The sequence below is a fragment of the Lissotriton vulgaris genome, chromosome 1_1 (assembly GCF_964263255.1).
Source record: "Lissotriton vulgaris chromosome 1_1, aLisVul1.2, whole genome shotgun sequence".
Taxonomy (NCBI): domain Eukaryota; kingdom Metazoa; phylum Chordata; class Amphibia; order Caudata; family Salamandridae; genus Lissotriton; species Lissotriton vulgaris.
In genome coordinates, this window is record NC_141685.1 from 1,735,910,451 (window position 1) to 1,735,934,687 (window position 24,237).

The 24,237-nt window shown below is 43.1% G+C and overlaps 1 protein-coding gene across 4 annotated transcripts in view; it reads left to right on the top strand.

Moving 5' to 3' along the window:
• Positions 1-24,237, top strand: part of SAXO6 (stabilizer of axonemal microtubules 6) — a 569,878-nt gene that overhangs the window by 186,130 nt on the left and 359,511 nt on the right. For 2 of the 4 annotated variants that reach the window (XM_086919016.1, XM_086919015.1), the window contains exons 5-6: positions 6,640-6,819; positions 18,530-18,709. In XM_086919016.1, coding sequence (XP_086775142.1) covers positions 6,640-6,819; positions 18,530-18,709 — 360 coding nt within the window. The remainder of the gene's footprint in view (positions 1-6,639; positions 6,820-18,529; positions 18,710-24,237) is intronic. The other 2 variants (XM_086919018.1, XM_086919017.1) reach the window with 1 other exon arrangement.

A 24,237-nucleotide genomic window follows, 5' to 3' on the forward strand; every position in this document is an offset into this window, starting at 1 on the left:
TTTTCTTCAATGCAACGTGACCAAAACCGAGGTCATGCTGTTTGGAGGGGCGACTCTTCTTTGGTCCCCAGAATGGTGGCCTCTGGAGCTAGGCCCTGTCCCTAACCCTAAACCTATAGCGAAAACCCTTGGCGTCAAGCTAGACCAGGCGCTCCTGCTCAAAGAGCACACCACACAAGTGGCAGGTGCCTGCCTCCATGTGGTGGGGCTTTTAAGACGTGTCTTTCCATTTCTGCCAGACAACCACAGAAAGACCCTCATCCAAACTCTAATAATAGGCAGAATGGACTACTGTAACGGACTATACCTTTCGGCGAATGAAGAACAACTAGATAAACTTCAGGTTGTCCAAAATACAGCAGCTAGACTGGCCCTCAATGCCCCCCCCAGAACGCCATCCCGCCCCTTACTTCGCCAACTTCACTGGCTTCCTGTAAAGCAGCGCATCAAATTTAAAATCTGTAACATACACAGATGCTTGTATGGTACCAGCCCCAAATATCTAAGAGAAAAATTTGTACCATACATCCCTAGACGCGCACTTCGCTCTAGTAACCATCTGCTGCTACAGGTCCCAAAGATAAGAAGAGCTAGACAGGGAGGCCGAGCCCTGTCTTACAAAGGACCCATACTCTGGAATACCCTACCCACCGAACTGAAACAGACCAGGAATTTAGTATTATTTAGGAAAAAATTTAAAACTTACCTCTTCATTAGGCCATAGTTTTTCACCCTCCCTCTTTAGCTTCAACTCACAAAGTACTCCGCCCTAAACTGCAAGCAACAGCGCAGAGATATCCCTTCGGGAATTGACTCATGCGCTCTACAAGCAAATAGATAAATAAATAAAATACCACTTCTGCCCAGAGTGCTGAAGTAAATCAAGCGCGACCGGGCCCAAGACATCCTTGTGGCTCCGGACTGGGCGCGAAGGTACTGGTATCCAGAGCTACTCAGTATGTCAGTCGATCCCCCGATTCGTCTGCCTCTTCAGGAGGACCTTCTGTCGCAGCAGCAGGGGATGGTCCTCCACCCTAACCTGTCCAGTCTCCACCTCCATACTTGGAGATTGAGCGGCGACAGTTGAGGCCATTTGACTTGCCTCCTGAAGTCTGTACTGTGATTCTTGCAGCTAGGCGTCCCTCTACAAAGTCGGTATACGCCTGCAGGTGGAACAGATTTGTGGCATGGTGCACAGCAAAGGCTGTGGATCCTCTCAATGGCCCTCTTTCTGAGGTTCTCCTCTTCCTTCTTTCTCATGCCCAGCAGGGCTCTGCTCTGGGCACTGTCAAGGGCTACCTTTCTGCCCTTTCCGCCTTCTTAAGGCTTCCTGATCAGCCTTCTTTGTTCAAGTCCCCGATTGTTAGCAGATTCTTAAAGGGCATCACTCATATGCTCCCTCCTGTTCCTTTCGTGATGCCCCAGTGGGACTTGAACCAGGTTCTAACTTACCTGATGTGCGCTCCCTTTGAGCCGCTTCATAACTGTCCTCTCCGTCTTCTTACGCTTAAGACTGCTTTCCTGGTTGCATCACCTCTGCCAGGAGAGTGAGTGAGCTCCAGGCTCTTTCATCTAAACCTCCTTTCCTTTCTGTCCATCCGGACAAGGTTGTGTTGCGGACAAATCCCTCTTTCCTGCCCAAGGTAGTCACAGCCTTTCACATCGAGCAGTCCATCACCTTGCCCACCTTCTTTCCGCCTCTGCATCCCTCGAAAGAGGAATAGAGGCTTCACCGCCTGGACCCGAAACATGCGCTCTCTTACTATCTGGATCGCACACACCAGTTCCGGGTGGATGACCAACTCTTTGTTGGTTACGTGGGCGCTAAGAAAGGACGGGCGGTGCACAAGCGGACCATCTCCCGGTGGATCGTTTTGTGCATCCAGGTGTGTTACTCTTTGGCTAAAAAGGAACCTCCTGTTGGGCTGAGGGCCAAATCCACTTGGGCCACTGCGACAACTACTGCCCTGGGCCGAGGAGTCCCCTTGCAGGACATTTGTCAGGCAGCTACGTGGGCCTCGCTGCACACGTTTGCAAGACACTACTGCCTGGACAGCCAAGTCCGGAGGGATGGCTTCTTTGGCCGTTCCGTCCTCCAGGACTTTCTGGTGTGATTATTGGTTCGCAGACCCTCCACCGGGGTTGGTATTGCTGGGGTATCTATTCTAAGGTAAGGAATCTATCACTAACGTGTCTCTTTCAGATGCACAAGTTACTACTTGTGTAACGATATATCTGTAAGAGACGTTAGTTAGTGATAGATTCCTTACCGTCCCACCCATCCACCCCATTCTGCGAACCGATATCTAGCGTTAAGGTCATCCCCTTTCAAGGCCCTAGTTTCATGGCACCAATGTTGGTTCTATCATGGCTCTGCGTCTCTTGCGCGGAAATGCTGTGTATAAGAACCAACTTCAGCGCGCGAGGGCTGCGTCTAAGTACTCCGGCGATGTCATTCCGGCGCTAAAGATGCCGACGATGGACGCGGAGCCGCAGACAACACCTACTGACGCGCAGGGGTTTTGCTACGCAAAAGTTTCCGAATCCAGTCTGACGCCTGGGGATATTCTAAGGTAAGGAATCTATCACTAACTAATATCTCTTACAGATATATCGTTACACAAGTAGTAACTTGTGCGTTGGTTGGTGATTTTGAAACTGGCACAATCTTACCTCTTTTGGCTCACAACATGTCCTAACAACTTATATTTCTGCCTATGCACTTTGATCCCTGCTGCACCCCCATAAACTAAGCAAGTACTGAATGAATGAATGAATGTGGTCTTATACAGCGCAAACTTAGCCCAAGGGCATCAAGGCGCTAAAGCGGAACATCCAACACAAAGACAGTAGGGGCAAGCTTACAAATTAGCCTCAGAGAAAAGCCAAGTTTTTTAAGGCCTTGTGAAACAAAAGGAGTGAGTGCTGCCCTGAGAGCTCTAGAGGGGGAGAATTCCACAGTCTGGGCGCCGCAGTGGAAAACGCTCTACCACCCCATGTAGCCTTAAAAAACCTAGGAACAGCGAGAAATGTTTTGTTAGAAGATCGAAGAGATCTGCAAGGGGTGTAATGATGAACAAGTGACTTAATGCCCTCTGGACCGGCGCCATAGAAGGCTTCATGAGTCAAACACAGGATCTTAAAGGTGATCCTACGGTCCATCGGAAGCCAGTGTAAGTTCTTGAGTTTAGCCGAGGCTGAGCCCTTTCTGGGAAGATTCAACACCATCCTCGCCGCAGCATTCTGGACCATTTGAAGACGATGGATGAGACTGTTGTTAATGCCCATATAGAGGGCATTACAATAGTCCAGTCTGGAAGAGACTAAGGCCAAAGTGGCCTGTTTGCGAGAGTCTGGGGAAAGATAGTGGGAGATCTTTCTGAGGATCCTAATGATCCTGAAACAGGTGGAGACAGTCCTGTTTACCTGATGATCGAAGGAAAGGGCAGTATCCATTTTCATCCACAGGTTCTTGCCGTGGCAAACTGGACAGGGGCATTCCCCGAACGAGGGCGACCACCAGTCACTAGACCAATTTCCTGGTTACTCCCAAAAATCAATACCTCGGTTTTCTCACCATTCAATTTGAGGAAGTTCTCCACCATCCATTGGGAAGAAGCCTCCATACAACTCCTGAAATTCTGGGCACAGTCCTTTACTGAAAGTGAGAGAGAGACCATTATTTGGGTGTTGTCTGTGTAAGACAGCACCTCCAAACCAAATGATCTCACCAGCCTTGCAAGGGATGCCACATAGATATTGAAAAGTGTAGGGCTCAATGAAGAGCCCTGGGAAACCCCACAATGCAAGGGTTTAGGAGCAGAGAGGAACTGGCCCAACTTCACTCTCTGTTCTCTTTCATAAAGGAAAGAGGCAAGAAGGCTCAAAGCAGGGTCACCGACAACCATCTCTCTGAGACGTGACACCAGTATAAGACAAGACAGGGTGTCGAAGGCCGCTGTGAGATCCAACAGGACCAGGAGAGGGGTATGGCCCTTGTCAACCTGGGAACGGATATTGTTGACGACTGCTGTGAGGGCAGTCTCCGTACTATGGTATCTCCTGAAACCATGTTGTGAATTAGCCAAAAGGAGATGGTCCTTAGGATAGGTGCAGAAGTGGAGGTTGAGATAAGCCTCCAACATCTTTGCAGGGGCAGAAAGCAGGGAAATGGGGCGGAAATTGTTCAAAACGTCAGAGTCTAGAGCAGGCTTATTCAGAAGCGGTTTTAAGACCACAGTCTTCCATAGAGAAGGATAAACTCCCTCCGACATGGCACAATTCATAACCTTCATAAGAGGCAGGATGACCACTTCCCGGCAGGTTTTTAGCACTTTAAGCGGGCAAGGGTCTAGGGAAGAGCCCGAGTTAGTACTATCTAGAAGCCGGTCCACAGTCTCAAATGACAAGGGAGTCTGCTCACCAGACAGACTCTTTTCAACCAAAATAGAGGGAAGGTTGGAAAGTCTAGTACAAGAATTTGCAGATTATTATTTGTTATTATTATTATGTTTCTTATATAGCGCCTGAATCGACCCCCGAAGGGGTATCTCCGCGCTTGCCTTGGGAACCCGTCCTGGCTTTTCCCTGTGAGATAGCCCCTACAGGGCATTCCCAAGGTGAAAGCCAGGCATCCCGCCGCGGGGGGCCGTTGTGGAGATTAAGCAAGCTTAATGCCCAGAGTTGCAGAGTGTGAACCCATGATTAGGTCAGGCACCGAAGCGAGAATTATCGAGTCCATGGACATTTGAGCTCAAGACCCTGCCGCGTCGGGAATTGAACCCTGGTCCCGGGTCTGACCTCTGCTTCAGGGTCTGCCTGCTCTAACCAGTGAGCCACACTTCTCCAGCGCAGCACAGATGTCAGAGATTTTGGCATGAAAAAAAGCAGATATTTTGTCACACAAATCCTGAGATCCCTCTATCGGATCTACTACCTGTGGAGATGATAGGGAATCAATGATCCTAAAAAGGTCTCTAGAAGATTTAAGAGAAACGGTGACTTTAGAAAAATAAGCTCTTTTTCCTCCATAATGGCGGATTTTTATTCCTCTAAACATTGCTTATGTCGTTCTTTCTCGCGAGGATCTAGGTGGACCCGCCATAGCCTCTCCTGTTTTCGACATCCTTGTCTCAGCAATCTAAGTCTGTCTGAGAATCAAGGGGACAATGGGCTTTTCCTTGCTGAATAATGCCTCTTAGTAGGGGCAAGAGTGTCCATTGCTCCTAATAAGGTGCGAGAGAGGTCCAGAGCAGCTGAGTTAGCGTCCGGCAGATCAGCAAACTCCAGCTTATTCAGGAAGGGGGAGAGTACTTCATTGTTAACAAGATTAAAATTCCTTCTCATCTCCTGCTTCCTAGGACCAGAGGTAGGAACTACTGCCGCCTGAACATGCAGGTCAAACGGTACAGCAACATGATCTGACCACGCTAGTGGGACAGGATGTCCAACCTTCTGCCTGGGGTCATTAGAGAAGCCCCCATCAAGGGTGTGCCCTGCCAGATGGGTAGGGCCTTCCACCAGCTGGGCCAGACCGCAGCAACCCAGAGTTTCCAAAAGAACTTGGTTATCCCTACATGCCATATTCTCCAAATGAAAGTTGAAGTCCCCAAGGAGAGTGATGTTAGGCCTCTCAAGGAACGGCTCTATCAATTTACTAATATCCTGGCTAAAAGAGGATCTAGGCCCCGGTTGCCTATAAAACAAAAGACCAGAGAAACATTCTGATGGGAGGAAGTTGATAGAAAAGTAGTAGGCCTGATAGGGATCAGAAGGAGTAGAGAGGGTCTGGGTACGACAAATGAGAGAGTGCTGCTAATATGCTCTTCCTTCCATTACTGTAACCCGCACAGTGTTCTACTAGTGCACTTTCATTTTTGCATTGCTACACCCTGCTGCTTCCCCTCACGCACACCTTTCTGAACATAGTTTTTAGTGCCGCAGTAATCATAGGTTCTTGCACCTGTCTACAGGCACGTTTGTTGACGTCTTTTTATTACTGGATCGATATTGACTCACCAGAGTAACAGTTTTGTGAACATATCTGAGGCCTTATCACCATAGATCGATCAAGAAGAGGTGGATGGTGGTTCAATGCCAGATTTGTAGGGTATCCACATACTATGTGACTTTTATTTGCAATATTTGTATGTAACTGTCTCTAATGTGGCCATCATAAAAATCATATAGAAACTCTCCTGGGCCTACATTTGACCTCATTATCATATAATGTCCATACTATTGCAATACTTGCAGCACTGATACTGCAGTACTATGCATCAAACTTTAAATATAGGCAGCCAGAAGGTGCATTTGTTTCAATTCGATTAACTGTTTCTCCAGCATATACAATCTATAAAGTAACTTGACTCACAACCTGAATGAATAGTTTCATTTTCATCTGCTTGTTTGTTCAGTCCTCTGAACGATAAGCTTTATTTAGAGTCAGATAGAGACAAATTTTCAGCATAACCTAGATTATGATTTTGGTTGGCTCCCATGGAGCTCTTCTTGGAAATGAATCCATGCAAGATCTTCTCGTTTTTTTGCTGCGACATTTAGTCGGATGAGTGAAGGAACTGCTTCTACAGAACTCGATTGACTCATATGAACCTTTTCCTGGTGTATTTCCCTCCTCAGATGATCTATAATAAAAACACCTCTATCCAACCGTTCAGTTCTGATATAATTCCTTGTGAAACTGAATATCACCTTCAGTTCAAAGGATCGCCTCAACCTCAAGGGCCAAAGTTGAGACGGGATTGGGAAGAAAAAGAAAGTCATCTTTATGAACCAGAAGAGACCTCTCCAGGAAAGCAGGTATTTTGGCAATATTTGTTTGACATTTTCACTCAATTATTTTTCTTTCTGTTTGAATCACTGCTGGAGGGCTATTTAAGGCTATTACTCAGTTTTGAAAAACTCTACCAATACCAAACATATCCTAGCAAGACCTTTCGCATCAAAGTTCAAATTGACACAGCGAATATCTGACAAAAAAGCTGTCATGGTATAATGCTTGCAATTATTCTTCATCCCCTTTAAAGACCCCCATGCAATGTACGAAGAATACGCTTTTTGGTAAATGTAAAGCCATTGAATTTTCACTGCCTCAACCCTTTACATTTCTGCCTACTCCCCAGTGATTAGGAAATCAAAGAATACCTAGAGAGAATTCAGGGAAATTCCCCTAAACACAAAAGCCTCTATTCATTTCACTGACAAGATTTTGGCAACTATAGCTAAAGATCTGGTTCATCACCTTGCATCTAATATCTTATTTGAATGAGCTGCCGAGAATGCACATTTTCCGACATATTTCCTGCAGTAAAGTCTGTCCACTTTTGAAGAAACCCTTGGTTGAGTCAGAGGAACCAAATCTAATCATTCTCAACAGATTAAAAATGGAAGCATCTGCTAGTTCTGTCACTGGTTCAAATGCAGTACCACGGATATCCATTTTGGTGGTCACTTTCTGTAAAATCACTTATTGACATCCTTAGGAATTCGGGTATTTTGTACTCCACATATCACTCTCTGCCTCTAGCCCACCTTTTAAAATGTTTTCCATATTCTTCTGTACCCTTCTTTTCCTATTTACTATGTACCTTCACACCTCCTTCTCTGTATTCACCATATTACCTGCTAGGTCCCTCCTATGGGTGGGACCATAGGATTCAGCTCCTACCTATATACCAAATCTAGGGGCTGGATTACCTGCTAGGTCCCTCCTATGGGTGGGACCAGGCAGGTAATCCAGCCCCTAGATTTGGTATATAGGTAGGGGCTGAGTCCCAAGACTTTAGATTCATCCTGACTGAAACTTGAAACGAAACTCTGGACCTTCGACGTTCTAGTTGAAGATAGAAGACTGAAGAATCTCCCTTATGGTCAAGGAGTGACGACCCTGCACAAGCAGGCACTATCCAGCGATCAACCGCTTGCTTTGTCGACGCTCCCGCCGGAGCCGGAGCCCGAGCACAGAGCCTGACAAGACCCGGACTTACAGACTTCCTTCAGCCCGATCCACAGCCACAGCAAAGCTGAGACCCGTGGAGGCGACGTGAGACGTGGGACCGGCCATCTTGGAAAGCTAGCGAATTGCTTTCCGTGCCACTTCCGAGGCACCCTCGAAGTTGTGCATTGGGGATTGAGTAGCCCCAGCCCCAGCCCCAGCCCCGAGCATCAACTGCACCGAAGATCAGCCCTCCACACTCAACGAGTTCTGCGTGGGGCCCTTCTGCATTTTCCTGCTTGACGTGTCTGTCCGGTCACTTGCCCGTTGGCTAGTGGCCATCTTGATGACGAACCTTTGAATTTCCACCACTGGTCTGGTTGCTCCAGACTGGCTCTTGCTCCCCTTAAAAGGAGCAGCCCACCAGACCTTGCTGGTTTGATTAAGAAGCCATCTTCGATTCCTGCGTGGGTTGCCTTAGCCAAGGCTTGTTGACTCCAATCCGAAAGCCGACACCACCAACAGCGAGAGCCTTCGTGGGACAGTCCGTGCTTGACTCCTGGTCATCGTCGACACCTCCTGGTCCACGTGGCTGCAGAGACAAGCTTAACGACATCACCTGATTGCTTTGCGACATCGCCTGGTTCCTTCCTGGTCACTGGCTAGTGACCCAGACGCTGTCCCCTCTGCTTTCAGGTACTCTTCATCCTTGATATGCCCTTGGATCCAACCGGACACATCTCTCCTGGTCGCCTGCAGCATCTTTCTTCGAGGCTCCATAGGATTCAGCGACGAAACCCGACACACTTTGACACCTATGCACCCCCTTCCTGTGGGTGAGGTAACGCGAGTACTCCGGTGCTCTTGTGGGTATTGACTATCCTAGTGTCTAAGTTTCAAGTAGCTTTCTCCTAGTCCATCCGGAAGTGACCTCAAATAATTAGTTTCCAATTCTTTCGGTCCCATTCTAACTCTATGGTAACTTGCGTGTGAGTAAAGACACTGCACACGCCTCCTGTGGGCCTCCTACTTCCTATCCTTTGGTAGTACAGTGTAGCCCCAGCGAATCCCTAGGCCCTAGGCCTATCCTTTGTTCGTGACGTGGTTCTTATACCACTATTTTAGTATATGGTTTAGCGTGCCCCTAGAGCCCTACTGTAGTTAGTGCAACTTATTGTATGATAATTGAGTATCTTGTTATGTGCTTCTGCCTCTGATCTCATAAAGAGTTTAGCTGCGTTGTTTAGAAATAAATACATATATATTCTATATATATCATGTGTGGTGTCCTTTCATTTGGTATTCAAGGGGTTACATATGGTAAAACAGCTTTCTTCGCATGCCCTTTTGAGTTTAGCCTAAGACTGCTTTGTCCATGCTACCACTAGGATAGCTGGTCTATAAGGTTGACTTTACAACCATCACCATAGGGGTTGTTTGGACTGATACAGGGTGCCCACTAGAATAGTGGACATCACATATCAGGCCAACTTCTCACATTGGTGTGCAGCGGTTGGGATATGAGCTTGCTGTTGTTTTACCAATTGTAATCTTAAGATATCATTTGAAAGATCACATAGGTACCTATAGGTACATATAACAAGACTTATAGTACGTAAGTTCTACTGAACTTAGTTGTTGTAGACCAAAGAGCCTAGCACACCCTGACTACAACTCCTAGAGAGGTTTAGTAGGAAAACACTTAGTGTAGGTAGGTGCACACACCCACACCTCACTAGATCATGTCTGGCACAGGTGAACCAAGTGGATCTCTATCTGTGGTGAGTGACCCTCCCAGGGCACCCTCTAAATTTGATATACTCAGCTTCAGAGAACTGAGACACTTGTGTACCACAAGAAAGCTGAAGCAAGGTTCTAACCCTATCCTTTAGCAACTGATAGAACTCTTAGAGGAATCTGAAGTTCTAAAGGCCTCTGGTTCAGGTCCTACAGGGAATGCAGATGAGGTCCTACCCTCAACAGATGATACCACTGACCCCCCTGTCATAGAAGATGATGAGTATGAGGTTGAGGAAGATTCTGAGGAAGAGGTAGACAGCCAGGTACCAGTCAGAAGACTTAGCCAGGCTAACCTAAGCCAATTTGGGGCTGAGAATGGGACAGCCCCATTCAGGCCTTCATGTGGGCTTAATCAGAGGTATAGGAGGAATAGATCTCACTCAGGTGAATCTCTTCACTCCAATGCTTCAAGGGGTTCTCAGAGGGGAATGACCTCCCCTCAGAGAAGAGAACACCAGGCTAGGATGAGGGAAGTCAATCTCAGAATAGCGAGAGAGGAACTTGCCCTAGCTAAAGAAAAACTTGCTTTTGCTAGAGAAAAGAAGTTAAGTGGGTCAGAACCCACTGGTGGCAGCAATATCCCTAAGGATAAAGACAGGTCCTATGACAACAGAAACCTGAGTAAGATTGTGCCCCCCTACCAAGTTGAGGATGACATCCACAAATGGATAACTGCTTTGGAGAGGGCCTGCAAAGTACAGCAGGTACCCCAAAGTCAGTGGGCAGCAATCTTGTGGCTCTCCTTTTCAGTAAATGGAAGAGATAAGCTCCTCACAGAGTGCTCTGATTGATGGGTTTGGCCTAACCACTGAACAGTACAGGTTGATGTTCAAAGATACCCAGAAGACACAGACTCAGGACTGGACTGATTTTGTTGATTGTGCCACTAAGGCTCTGGGAAACTGGTTATTGGGAAGTAAAGTTAAGGACTATACAGGATTGTATAATTTGTTCATGAGAGAGCAAATACTTAACAATTGTCAGAACCAGTTGTTGCACCAACACCTGATTGGCTCAGATCTGACCTCTCCCCAAGAATTGGGAAAGAAGGCAGACAAATGGGTCAGAACCAGGGTTAAGCAGACAAACCAGGTCCAAGGTGGTGATCAGTAAAAGGCAGACCAAATGGTGGGGATCAGAATCCAAAAGACCAGAAGTCTTCTACAGGGCCCCAAATGTCCAATGAAGGAGGGTCCCAAACTTCCAAGAAGCAGAAGAAAGATGGCCAAAGAAAACCTTTGTGTAATTTTTGTAAATCTACAAGTCACTGGACCAGTGACTGCACCAAGTAAGACTCAGTCCCTACCACCGCTGCCCCTAAGGCAACTGCACCCCCTAGTTCAGCTGGCAGTGGTAGTTCTCAACCCAAGGCTATAGTAGGGTTAACCCTGGGAACTGAGATGGATTCTGGCCTAGTCAGAATACCAACTCAGGCTGTTCTTGTCTGTGATGTGGACATGACTATGTCCTCTACTGTGAGTCACAGTACTCTGGGCAAGTATAGGCAAACACCTTTAATCAATGACAAAGTGGACATCACATATCAGGCCAACTTCTCACAACAGGTGTACCTAGACTCAAGTCAGGACAATCTGAAAACTATGAGCAACTGAAAAATAAAACAGTGCACTTGTTAAACACCAACAGACCGCTCCCTCGTGACACCCAGTCCAAAATATTATTTGTAAGAAGGGTGGACTGGGTAGGTCCTAAGAAGAAAAACATTATCGGTGATTGCATTGTTGTTAATTTTAATGATCCAAGGGTAGTTGATCATGTTTGTCGGGGTGCATTGGAACACTCACAAACCCATATCCAGGTCAGGGATTTGAGCTATTTCTACATCCCCCCAGGCCCTATGGTTGATACAGGGAACTTTGAATCAGTGAGAGGCAGCGGTGGTCATCCCGCTAGGATGGCCACTCGTTCCCATGGAAACCAACAATTTCTAATCCCATTGTATAATACATTTGCGCGTCTGGATTCAGTAGATTGACTGAATTCTGCTGGCACTGATTCACCCTGAATCATGGACAGGCAGAAGGTTATAAACAACGAAGGGCCCCTATATAGGTCAACGTTTGAACCATCTAGACAAGAGGAAAAAGGGAACAGAAACATTGAAATACAACCCATATCTGATAGCAGAAGAATTAATGTGACTATTATGGGCAACAACCAGTGTACTAAAGAGTGTAAACTACAGGGGCAGGATAATAATACCCAGACCGATGCTGCCATTATATTTAGATCCCCAAGAAATAGGGAAAAGACAGATACTACTGGCCAGACAAACACCATACAGGGAAGATTTGAAAATGCAATAGAGGGGGAGGGAGAGGCAAATGCCTGTAAACTGATGAGCTGGAATATCGCAGGCTTAGCCGCAAAAGTATATGATCCCGAGTGGTTGTCATTTGTAGATAGGTATGATATATTATGTTTCCAAGAAACATGGTTAGAAAGGGCAAAGCACATTCAGGGCTTTAGTACATTTAACAGCCCACAATTGTTACTGAGCATGGTCGTAACAAGGGGCGTCTGTGCACATATATCTCAGTAAAGGTAAAGTTTAATCATGGGTCTGAGTTTTATCAAATTTTGAATATGAAGTTAAAAGGGAACAAGGAAGTGGTCCTAGTGAACTTTTATAATAATGTTCCAACAAATCTAAAAGAGACTGTTATGGGGGAATTGGTAGCGTCTTAAAAACTATAGAGGAAAATATGGCAGAAGATATGCCTTTAATTTGGGTAGGGGATCTTAATTGCCCTCTTTTTCAGCACAGCGAACATGATATCTGCAGCCTAGGTGAAGATAATGAGAACACCTCTTCACATTTTACACAAAATAAAAGTGGGGAACTGTTTAATGATATATTACATCAATTCGACCTAGGTTTTGCTAATGAGCTGTGTACTTACCCTATGCCTTTCCAGACAAATTTTAATGGGAGAGGATGCAATTCTATCATTGATTTTATTATATTGTCTAAAAGATATGCCTCTAGTGTTCTGGAATGTAAAACAGAGGAAATTTCAATGAGTGATCACTACCCAATTAGTCTAACGCTCCATGTCTTGAAAAATCGTAAAAAAAGGAATAGGCAGTCTACCTACGAGTTTAAGGTTTGACTTGCTGCCACAAATGGTTATTCCCTAAAATGGGATAGAGTCGACCCAGAGGTCTTTTTGTATGATCTGATTAGCAAAACCCAGCCTGAAATAGAAATATGTCTTACACAAGGAAGTGCTACTGAGGACATTTATTTTGCTTTCTTAAAGATACTAGACGAGGTGCATAAACTCCTAAGGAGGGAAGAAAGTGGGCTGAGAACTAAAGCAAAGGGTTGGTTCGATAGAAACTGTCCCAGAGCTCACACCCACCTCATAAGTACGCTGCATACCAACCCAAAATGTAAGGAAGATATTAGACAGGCGAGGATAGCTTATCGCCTGGCTCTGATGAAGCGGAAAAAACAGCTAAAGAATGAAGCCTGGGAAGCCCTACATCAGGCATGTGTAATAAGGGACAATAGCGGCTTTTGGAAAGCCATAAAATGCTCCTTTTTACCAAGATAAAGAGCAGGATATCATAGACGTGGCTATTACGGGAGAAAGGTGGGTGGAATTCTTTTGAGGACTTGTATAAATCAAAGGGACCAGCCACAGACACACGAGTAGTAACTGAGCAAGGAACGCCCCCCCTTGATTTAAATATCACTCTAGAGGAGGTGACACAGGCAATTAGGGAGAGTGCAGCAGGGAAAGCACCAGGCCCAGATGGGGTCCCAGTGGATGTCTACAGATCGAATATAGATCTGTGGGCCCCACTGCTAACAATGGTACTAAATAGCACTTGTAATTTTAAATGTATCCCTACCTGGTCAGACGCGATAGTCGTACCTATTTTTCAGAAAGGTAACAGGAATGACCCAAGTTGTTACCGGCCCATCTCCCTTCTGGGCGCCCTAATGAAAATAGTGGGGAGAATAATCTTAAATAGACTTCAAACCTGGGCTATGGAGTTGGGTTTTTTAACAAAATTTCAATACGGTTTTCGCTCAGGTATGGGAACCATAGAGCAGGGACTGAATTTGGTTTTAATTATTGACAAATACACCAAGGCAAAGAGGGGGAAACTTTTTCTCACGTTTATAGACTTGAGCTCAGCATTCGATTGTGTGGACCATGGCTTGTTATGGAACATATTAGAAGAGCTGGACCCGGTCTTATTGTTGTTCATAAGGGAACTGTATAAGAATGCACGGGCGAGGGTGCGCTATGGGAAGAGTGGAGAGTGTTCTGCTAAATTCTCTATTGAAAAGGGTGTCAGACAGGGGTGTATATTGGCCCCTTTTCTTTTAAACCTGTATATAAACAGTCTGGGCCAACACCTCAGTAGAGAACAAAATGACTACCCATCTATAGGGGGCGCCCCGTTCCTCTTTTATTATATGTCGACGACGCAGTGGTCATGTCAAGGACCCAACGGGCCTTCAAAAGGCAGTGAATAGCTTTGTCATTTATATGAAAGATAGGGGCCTAAGAGTGAATACAACTAAGACATTTAACATGGATTATGGCAAGTTTAGAGATACAACATGTAACATCTTTATTGAAAATAATAAGGTAGCCACCACTGACACGTTTTGCTATCTAGGTATTACCTTTGACAAGAAAGGCACCTGGAAATCAGCAATTAAGGCCTGAAAACTGACCTTTACTAGAGCCGTTGGAGCAGTTTTACATTTTGCTAAAAAGGTAGGGGATAGACCGGTAAAAGAGCTACTGGAAGTTTATAAGATGAAATACATTCTTACAGGGTCATACGGATCAGGTCTATGGGGTATCGAAGGATCAGACATATTACAAGTGTGTGAAAATGGCATTATCCGTTTTCTCCTGGGCGTCCCTAACTCTTCTGCTACTTACAGCTGCCACCAGGAACTGGGCATTTCTTATATATCAGATACCATCAGGATAGCCCCGTTGCTATTGTGGCATAAGGTCTGGGTAACGGATGAAACAGGCTTTAATAGGGACATAATCAGGGATTGCCTTAAACTAGACAGGGTCAAAAACATGGCATGGTTTAACTATTTAAAAAAGACAACTAACGCCATTTGTCTTCCCGAATATTTCTTGGATCTTAGTAGTCTAGAAGATGTATCCAGAAAAGATCTGAAAGCTCACAGTTTGGAATATTTTGAGGAAGATAGATGGCGTAAAGAGAGAGTAAAACATAATGTAATGGCAAACCAACTGATTATGAGTGGTGAGGGCACTCAACAGTATTTATTGACGTTACAGAATAGCTTTAACCGTATGATCTTGGCCCGTTTTTGTCTTGGTTCTTTTTTTGGAATGGTTTTATTTCCAGTGGCAAATGTCTGGTCAGCGGATACACTTACCTGTCCTTGTGATGATGTTTCATTACAATCAACTTTGCATTATACTCTGTTCTGTAAATATTTTACGGTCCCTAGAAAGAAATATCTGAGACCGATTCTTAGAGACTGGAATATTAGATACTGTACGGCTGCTTTTCTAAGATTACAGCTGTTAGATACTCCAGCAACTATTCTGGCTGTAACTACGTTTTTAAAGGCGATTATTAGGTCTCGAGGAACAATTTAATGTTTTTTAATGTTTTATTTATATTTTTTAACATTTCTTGTTAAAAACCTTGTATCCATTATTATAGTATATCCTTTTACATTTTAGATTGTTTTTTAAAGAACAGACTGGGCTACACTATAAATGAATTCTGATCCCTGCAATGAAATGTTTTTCGTGTAATCTTATGAGATTGTCCCTCCCCCCAGCCATATATTCTCTATTTGTCTTTTTGTGTACATGTTTTTATCCAAGTTTTTATGCTCTTGTACTTTTATGATTTCACATGCAATGAAATCGAATAAAGTTTCAAATTTAATTGATTGGGTAGCAAGTTGGGACTCCTGTAAATGTCTTGTATGTTACTGAAAAGGGTTTCTTGCCAGGAAAATGCTGAAAAAACTATTGGGAGGCTATGTTTGTATCTCTACCAACAAATAAGGTACTTTCATATAATGAGGGAGCATTCTAGGAGAGTGGCAATATCGGCCAAATTGTTACATTTTACAAATGTGTACATCTTATTATTTTGTAAACATTGTCGGCAGTCCAAGCTGAGCTTGCAGTTTACTATATTGCCTTATAGCTCTCAACCTAACAGTAAAAGGTTTGTATTAAAGAATTATATATTCTACGTAGAACATTTTGTATGTTTGAATGCATGTCTTGCTGTAGCAGCAGAGGATTCCATTTTTACCTTACTATTTAGTGACATGTTAAACTCGCTCCCCGTGGGCTTGTGCTTTGTCTAGCAATGAAGATTTGTTGTCCTTGAACTCAAATAATATGTCCAGTAGAATCATCTGTAGGAATTTGACACCACTATATAGCCTGCAGTGGACCTATAAACTTCCTTTGGATAGTGGATCTACTCTGACAAGCCTGTTCAGTGGCTGACTAGCATGTAGATGGGAGTCAAACTAAGTCTTCTTTTTCGTTTGACACTGCCTCCTCGTACATTCTTCTTACTGAGGAATTGGCCTGCCAGGTCCCCAGGTTTCACAACGTCCAGATGCAATTGTTGCTTTTTATACTTAACTCCTTGCATGGGAGAGGCCCTTCACCAACCTGACGTCATAACCATCTGAATTCCATCCTTTGTTTTTGGGTTCACAGCCCACCCTCTCGAAGCTAACCAAGATCTCCTCACTGCTAGGAGCCCGGCCTCAAAAAATCACAAACATTTTACTAGACCTGCAGGTTTAGTAACTTGAATAATCTACTTCACCTAACTGTAATGTACTTAACCCGTAACCGGCTTTCAAATTGTGTGATCCCAGGCAAATATATTATTTTACAGAGCCCTCTTTTTCTTCTTTATCACATATGAGAGCACCTTCAAATATGTGAGGTCAGAATTTCTGCTGTACAAAAAACCCTCTTTTGTTTGAATAAATAGAGTAGACATTTGCTCCATGTATAATAAGAATCTACCCACATGTAGGGTACACATGATCTCTGGCTTGCCTCTCAGTTCACTAATAGCATTGCCATCAGGGCTGGAGTGTTTCTCAGTTCATTTTTAAAAACTCACTATTAATAAATATATTACTGAAGTCTGAAGTGTTTGCGCACTGTTATTTACAGACAGTAACGTTCCTATTGAAATGGCCAAACACTTTCCCATTAACATGCAGTTTTAGTGATAAAACGATCGATATAGTGTATAACAATATTTATTAAAAACAGTTGAGACTTGATGCATTTGATTGGTATAAGTTCTAATCTACGTTTGAAGAATGTGGTGGGGCTCATGGGAACAAGCCTTACTGCCCCATATTTGCAGCCTGATTCAACGACAGGAACCGAGGCATAATATGATGCTGCAGTGTGGATCATTGTGAAGCTGTCATGAATTTTAAGTCTAAACCTGTGCATTCTACAGTGGCACTAGTCATTTGAAGCCATGTTTGTGAAATGTGAGGCAGTACTGGGCAACTGAAGTTACACATGTGCACTCCAACGCTATGGTGTACAGCTATTTACTGGTGATAATATGCCATACCGAAGTTCAAGATGTTCATTGTGCTTGAACACCACACGTGCATGTGATGTCATTTATTTCATAGGATGTAGTCTAGATCTAAAATACTGTAATTTCTTCCAGCGTCATACGATGCAATTTCATTTGATCCCATTATTGGGTCTAAAGTAGTAGTAGAAGTAACTTCTGGAGATATTATTATGCTCATTGGTGATTTAGATTTCTGCAAGATCTTACATCTTTTGGAACAGAATATGTACTAACAACTCACATTTCTGCCTATGCACTTTGAACCCTTCAACCCTGCTGCACCCCTCTTAGCTAAGCAAGTACTGTGACCAATTCCCAGGTCTGCCAGTTTACCTTTTTCGTGATGTGTTGATAATATGCTCTTCCTTCCATTAATGTAACCCGCACACTGTTCTACTAGTGCACTTTATTTTCTGTATAGCTACACCCTGTACTGTTCTAGTACTGCTACCTCTCCTCATGCACACCTTTCTGTACATAGTATTCAGTGCCACAGAAATCATAGGATCTTACACCTATCTATAGGCAAATCGCTTGATGTCTTTTTACTGCTGTTTCGTAACCCAAAAATGTACTCACCAGCGTAACATTATTGTGAACATATCTCAGGCCTTATCTCCATAGTTCGATCAATTCCAGATTTCTAGGGTATCCACAAACTAAGTGAGTTCTGTTTGCAATCATATAGAAACAGCCCTCCTGGGCCTACATTTAACCTCACTGCCATATAATGTCCATACTATTGCAATACTTGCAGTACTGACACTGTAGCACTATGCATCCAATATTAAATACACACAGTCAGAAGGTGCATTTTTTTCGATTCAATTAACTATTTCTCCAGCATATACAATGTATGAAATAACTTGAGCTACAACCTGAATGAATGGTTTCATTTGCATCTGCTTATTTGTTCAGTCCTCTGAATGATTCGCTTTATTTAGAGTCTGAGAAAGGCAAAATTTAAACATAACCTAGATAATGGTTCGGGCTAGATGCCATGGAGTTCTTCTTGGAAATTATTCCATGCACGTTCATCTCAGTTTCTTGCTGAACTGACATTTGTCCAATGAGTGGAGGTACTGCTTCTACAAAACTTCATTGACTCCTCTGAACCTTTTCCTGGTGTATTTCCCTCCTCAGATGATCTATAATAAAAATACCTCTATCCAACCATTCAATTCTGATATAATTCCTCGTGAAACTGAATATCACCATCAGTTCAAAGGATCGCCTCAAGCTCAAGGGCCAAAATTGAGACGGGATTGGGAAGAAAAAGAAAGTCGTCTTCATGAACCAGAAGAGATCTCTCCAGAAAAGAAGGTATTTTGCCGATATTTGTTTGTATTTTTTACTCCGTTATTTTTCTTTCTGTTTGAATAACTAGCACAATCCTGCTGAAGGGTTAATTAATGCTATTACTCAGTTTTTAAAAACTACAAATACCAAACATTTTCTGGCAAGACTTTTCTCATCAATATTCATATTGATACAGCAAATATCGGACCAAACAGCTGTCCAGTTATAATGCTTGCAATTAATCTTCAATGTATGAAGAATATGCTCTTTGATTAATTTAAAGCCATTGAATTTTCACTACCTCAACCCTTCAAATTTCTGCCTACTCCCCAGTGAATAGGAAATCAAAGAATACCTACTGAGAATTCAGGGATATTTCCCTAAATGCAAAGCCTCTATTAATTTCACTGACTTTATTTTGGCAACTATAGTTAAAGATCTTACTTATCATCTTGCATCTAATCTCTTTTTGGAATGAGCTGGTGAATATGCATCTTGATCAAGGCACATTTTCTGGCATATTTCCTGCAGTAAAGTCTGACCACTTTCGAAGAAACTCTTGGTTGGTGCAGAGAAACCAAATATATTTAGAAAAGCTTTGAGCCACCCCTTTTTAGTGAAGGCAGTCAAGCACTGTGTAGCCTTACAATTGAGACAACACATCTATAACAATGATCTTTTTGATAAATTTCATTCTTCTTTTTTTTAATTGTTCCTTTTTTTTTTTTACGATTCTTTATTGAAATTTTTAACAGTTTAATATACCCGCCCCCCCCCCAAATAAAATACCCCCCCCATACAGGCAACATTAATTACTAAATGCGTACATCATCTTGATGTTATCCCAAACAAGATTAAATTAAATAAGGCGATACAAAAAAAGATAGGAAAAGATAAACAAGAAACAGGAGAAAAGAGCACAAGAAAAGCGGAGAACATTTCTGTTACAGTAATTAATCAACATTACGCAACCGGTCTCCCTATCCACTGTGTGAGAGGATCCCATATGTCTAATCCTTTTCTTTTCTTCTTTAAACCCTTGCGGCTATATATAGCAATTTCTAGGCTATATGTAGCTAAATGTCGTGCCCGCCATTGCTGAAATGTAGTTGGATATGGATCTAACCAAGCAGATGTCAAACAAATTCTTAGTACAGCCATTGAGATAAACAGCAGTCCCTTTACGGTAGCGGGTCTAGCATTCCTATCTACCCCTAGTATTATTTCAGCTGTAGTGATCGCGATATTACTCTCAAATATTCCAGATAGAAACGTAGAAATTTCTCGTCTGATGGTACTTAGGGTTTGACATGTGGCCAGCATATGTATGAGATCGGCTTCTGACATCGCACATCGAAGACATAATGTGCCTTTGCCGGTGCTCCATTTAGATATCCTATCTGGGGTATAGTATAGTTGGATGAACGTCTTGTAAAATTGGGCTTGTAGTTTGGTGGACATTGATGAAGAGTTTGAAATTTCTAGTGCTTTTTGCGTTAGAGTCTCTGTGATGCCTAGTTGGTTTTGCCAGTTCAGAAAATGTTTATCCAGGTCATCTGGAAGACTTGCAACTAGACCCTTATATATTTCACCAATTTTAACCCTGTCCGTTTTCACCACTATTTCAATTGCTATAGTTTTCTTTAAGGCTACGCTGCCACCCCCCTTTTTTAATATGAAATCTCTAACTTGTAGATATTTATAAAAATCCCTGGATTCTAACCCAAATTTTGTTTTTAAGGATTTGAATGAACAGAAACCCGTTGAATCATACAGCGAGCCGAATTGTGAAATTCCCAATCTGACTCATCGCATCATACAGGGATCAGTAAAAATCTCGGGGAGATTAGTATTTCTATCAAGAGTAGTATAATAGGAGAACCTACCGAGCCCCAAGAGTTTTCGCACATGGTTCCAGACGGTATAAATACCTTTAAGTGTTTTAAAGCGCACTTTTTTAAAATGGCAATCGTATGTTAATCTCCACAAATGGTCACTTGCCTCATTGCCAAGAATAAGTTCCTGTGGGGTTGGGACAGACCAATCTGGGTTAGACTCCTGCTTGGGGGTTAGGAGCACTCTACTATATTTATGAATAGTTGCCCACCAATAAATTTTAAAGTTGGGCAACACCAGACCACCTCTTTCCCTTGGTAGAGTGATGAATCTTTGGGCTCTACGTGTTCTTCCATATCTCCAGATGATACGAGTAAAGATATTGTCTAATGCTTTAAAAATCAATGGATCGAAATTTAAACAAATCGTGCGAAACAAGTACAAAGATTTAGGAAAAAATTTACATTTTAATAAGGCTACATCTTCCTATAATCGTTAGATGTAAATTATGCAAACTGATTAAACTTTTTTCTGTCTGTTTTATAAGTGGATTCAAATTGAGGCTTACTAAATTATTTAAATTTGAGGTGATATTGACGCCGAGATATATTGCATTATTTACAACCCTTTCATCCAAGTAGTTAATTTGGCTATTAATTATAATCTGGGTTTTGGTTTGGTTCAATTTATACCCTGAAATCTCCCCAAACCTTTTCGCTTCTTCTTCCATTAGCTTAACTGCCTCCCTTGGATCGGCTGTAACAATTGCAATATCGTCTGCAAAAGCCAAGGTTTTAGTATCACCATTGCCGGTCTTCATGGGTAGTATAGATTGGTTTGTTTCTAGCCTCAAAATGAATGGATCTATAAAAATAGCAAACAGTAGAGGGGAGCAAGGGCATCCCTGCCTTGTACCTCTAGTCCCTTTGATGGTATCGGATATGTCCCCATTAACCATGACCACTGCTTCAGGAGTGGCATACATCGTCCGAACAGCTTTGATGAAATGGTCCCCTATCCCGCTTTTTGACATGACTGTCCATAGATACTGTTAATCAGAAGGGGGGGAGGGGAGATCACTTGTCCTGTGTAACCTGGGCACAGTTCTAACTAGAATGACCCTTGTTTAAAAGACCCTCATACACGTGCAATCATGGTGGTATGGGCGGTGTATCTTGATTCTCCGCCTTCGTTCACACGTCTGTGCAGAATCACGGGGTCAGTTGGTATGCACCCTCCACCCGGAGGAGAACACCCTAGGTTAAAACAGTAGTGATCAGTGATTTTGGTGAGGTGACAGTGCTCTACTTAAAAGCAATTCAATCTTGCCGAGAAAGAGATAATTTTATTAGTCGGGATTGAATTGGCAGTGGAGGATATAATTGAATACGTGTAAGAGGAATTATTTGGATTCATACATATTCAATCCTCCTGTGTACAAAGATGGTCGACATGTTTCAGCCTTTGTCGCCCAAGGGGTCGGTGTGGCTTTCTTCAGGACCAGGTGAAGAAAGCCACACCGACCCCTTGGGCGACAAAGGCTGAAACATGTCGACCATCTTTGTACACAGGAGGATTGAATATGTATGAATCCTAATAATTCCTCTTACACGTATTCAATTATATCCTCCACTGCCAATTCAATCCCGACTAATAAAATTATCTCTTTCTCGGCAAGATTGGATTGCTTTTAAGTAGAGCACTGTCACCTCACCAAAATCACTGATCACTACTGTTTTAACCTAGGGTGTTCTCCTCCGGGTGGAGGGTGCATACCAACTGACCCCGTGATTCTGCACAGACGTGTGAACGAAGGCGGAGAATCAAGATACACCGCCCATACCACCATGATTGCACGTGTATGAGGGTCTTTTAAACAAGGGTCATTCTAGTTAGAACTGTGCCCAGGTTACACAGGACAAGTGATCTCCCCTCCCCCCCTTCTGATTAACGGTAACTGAAGCCAAGGAACTTGGTGGGATCACGGATTTTCCTTCTCCCCCTCTTTGATCACTATGTCCATAGATACTGCCAGGAGACCCTATCAAATGCTTTTTCTGCATCTAGCAGTATCAGGGCCATAGGACCTGCTGCAACTTCTGCCATGTCAAAAAACGTGATCACCCTTTGAATATGGTCGGTGGTTGATCTCCCTGGGACAAAACCATGTTGCCTGACAGATATGATTTTATGAATTAATGGTGAGAGTCTACTTGGCTAATAGTTTAGAATATATTTTTGAATCATTGTTTATTAATGTAATTTGACGATATGCACGTAGAGAACTAGGTGCATATCGCCAAATTACATTAATTAAGGGTCTTTATTTTTTGGGGGGAAAACAATAATTTTTGCCCGGGCCCAAGATGCCGGAGGGCGTCCACCTTGAGAAACATGAATCATTAAATTAGTTAGGATGTCTCTCAGTGTACTGCTAAATCTGGCGTAACATTCCACGGGAATTCCATTTAGGCCTGTTGCTTTGCCCGAGGGAAGGCTATTTATTGAAAGCAGAATTTCTACCCAATCCGGAATATCTGAGAGACTATCTTGATCTGATTGAGATAGGCGGGCCGTGTAACTAGATCTAAATATTCATCAATTTTCACCTTACTGTTACTTATTTCAGTATAAAGATCCGAATATTACCTCTTGAAAGCATCCCTGATTTCTTTGGGGTCATGAGTTAATCCATGGATAGGGTCTCTAATTGCTTTAATCGTATTTTCTGAGTTCTGCTGTCTTGTGCGGATTGCCAGTTGATGGGCCACCCGCTCACTCAATTCGTAGCTTTTCTCCTTATTCACTGTAGCCTTGCAAATTGCTTTGGTAGTAAATATTTCAGATATAAGATTTCTTCCTATAGCTACATCCCTTACAGCCCTTTCTATATTGTTTCTGCCTTGAACAGCTCTAACTAGGTCTTCTTCCTTTCTTGCTAAATTTTCCTGTAGATTTATTAACTTATTTTTTTCCTCTTTATTGTTTTTTATTGAAAATCTAAGAGTTTCCCCCCTTATTCCTGCTTTCAGTGAGTCCCAGACCACCTCCAACGGGGCACTACCCATGTTAAACTTTAAAAATTCTGGGATCCAATTTTCCATATGAATACAGTACTTTTTGTTAATCAGTAGTGCTCTTTCGAAAGTCCAAATACTACGATCAGATTGAATCGTCCCAATATCCATGCTTATAATTAGAGGATTGTGATCCGAAAGAGCCCTGGGTAGCCGCTCTATAGAGCAGCTAGAAACAATAGTATGTGATACAAATATATAGTCTAGTCTAGCTAGTTTTTGATGGGGATGGGAAAAGAAAGTGTAGCCGGGGTTGTATGGATGTTTCATCTCCCAACAATCTACTAACCCGTGGGTATAGCAAAGCGCTTCAAGGACTTTAAAGGTTTTTAGTTTTCTGCCTTGATAATTAAAGTTGGTACCTGAAAACCAGTTTGGTGGAAGGTTAAGATTAAAATCACCGCAGACAATCACGGGTACCGGCCAATGTGCGAGTTTATTAGATAACAATAGCAATAATTCCAGATCGTCAACAACACACCCATACACTGAGCAAATCGTGAGTTTTTTTCCCCGTAGCACATTGGCCCTCGGTGATTACCCATCTACCACATGGGTCTGCAGCAGATCTTGTAAAACGGAATCCACCACCACGTGCCAAAATAGCCACACCACGTGTTTTGTTTGTTTGTGTGGTAG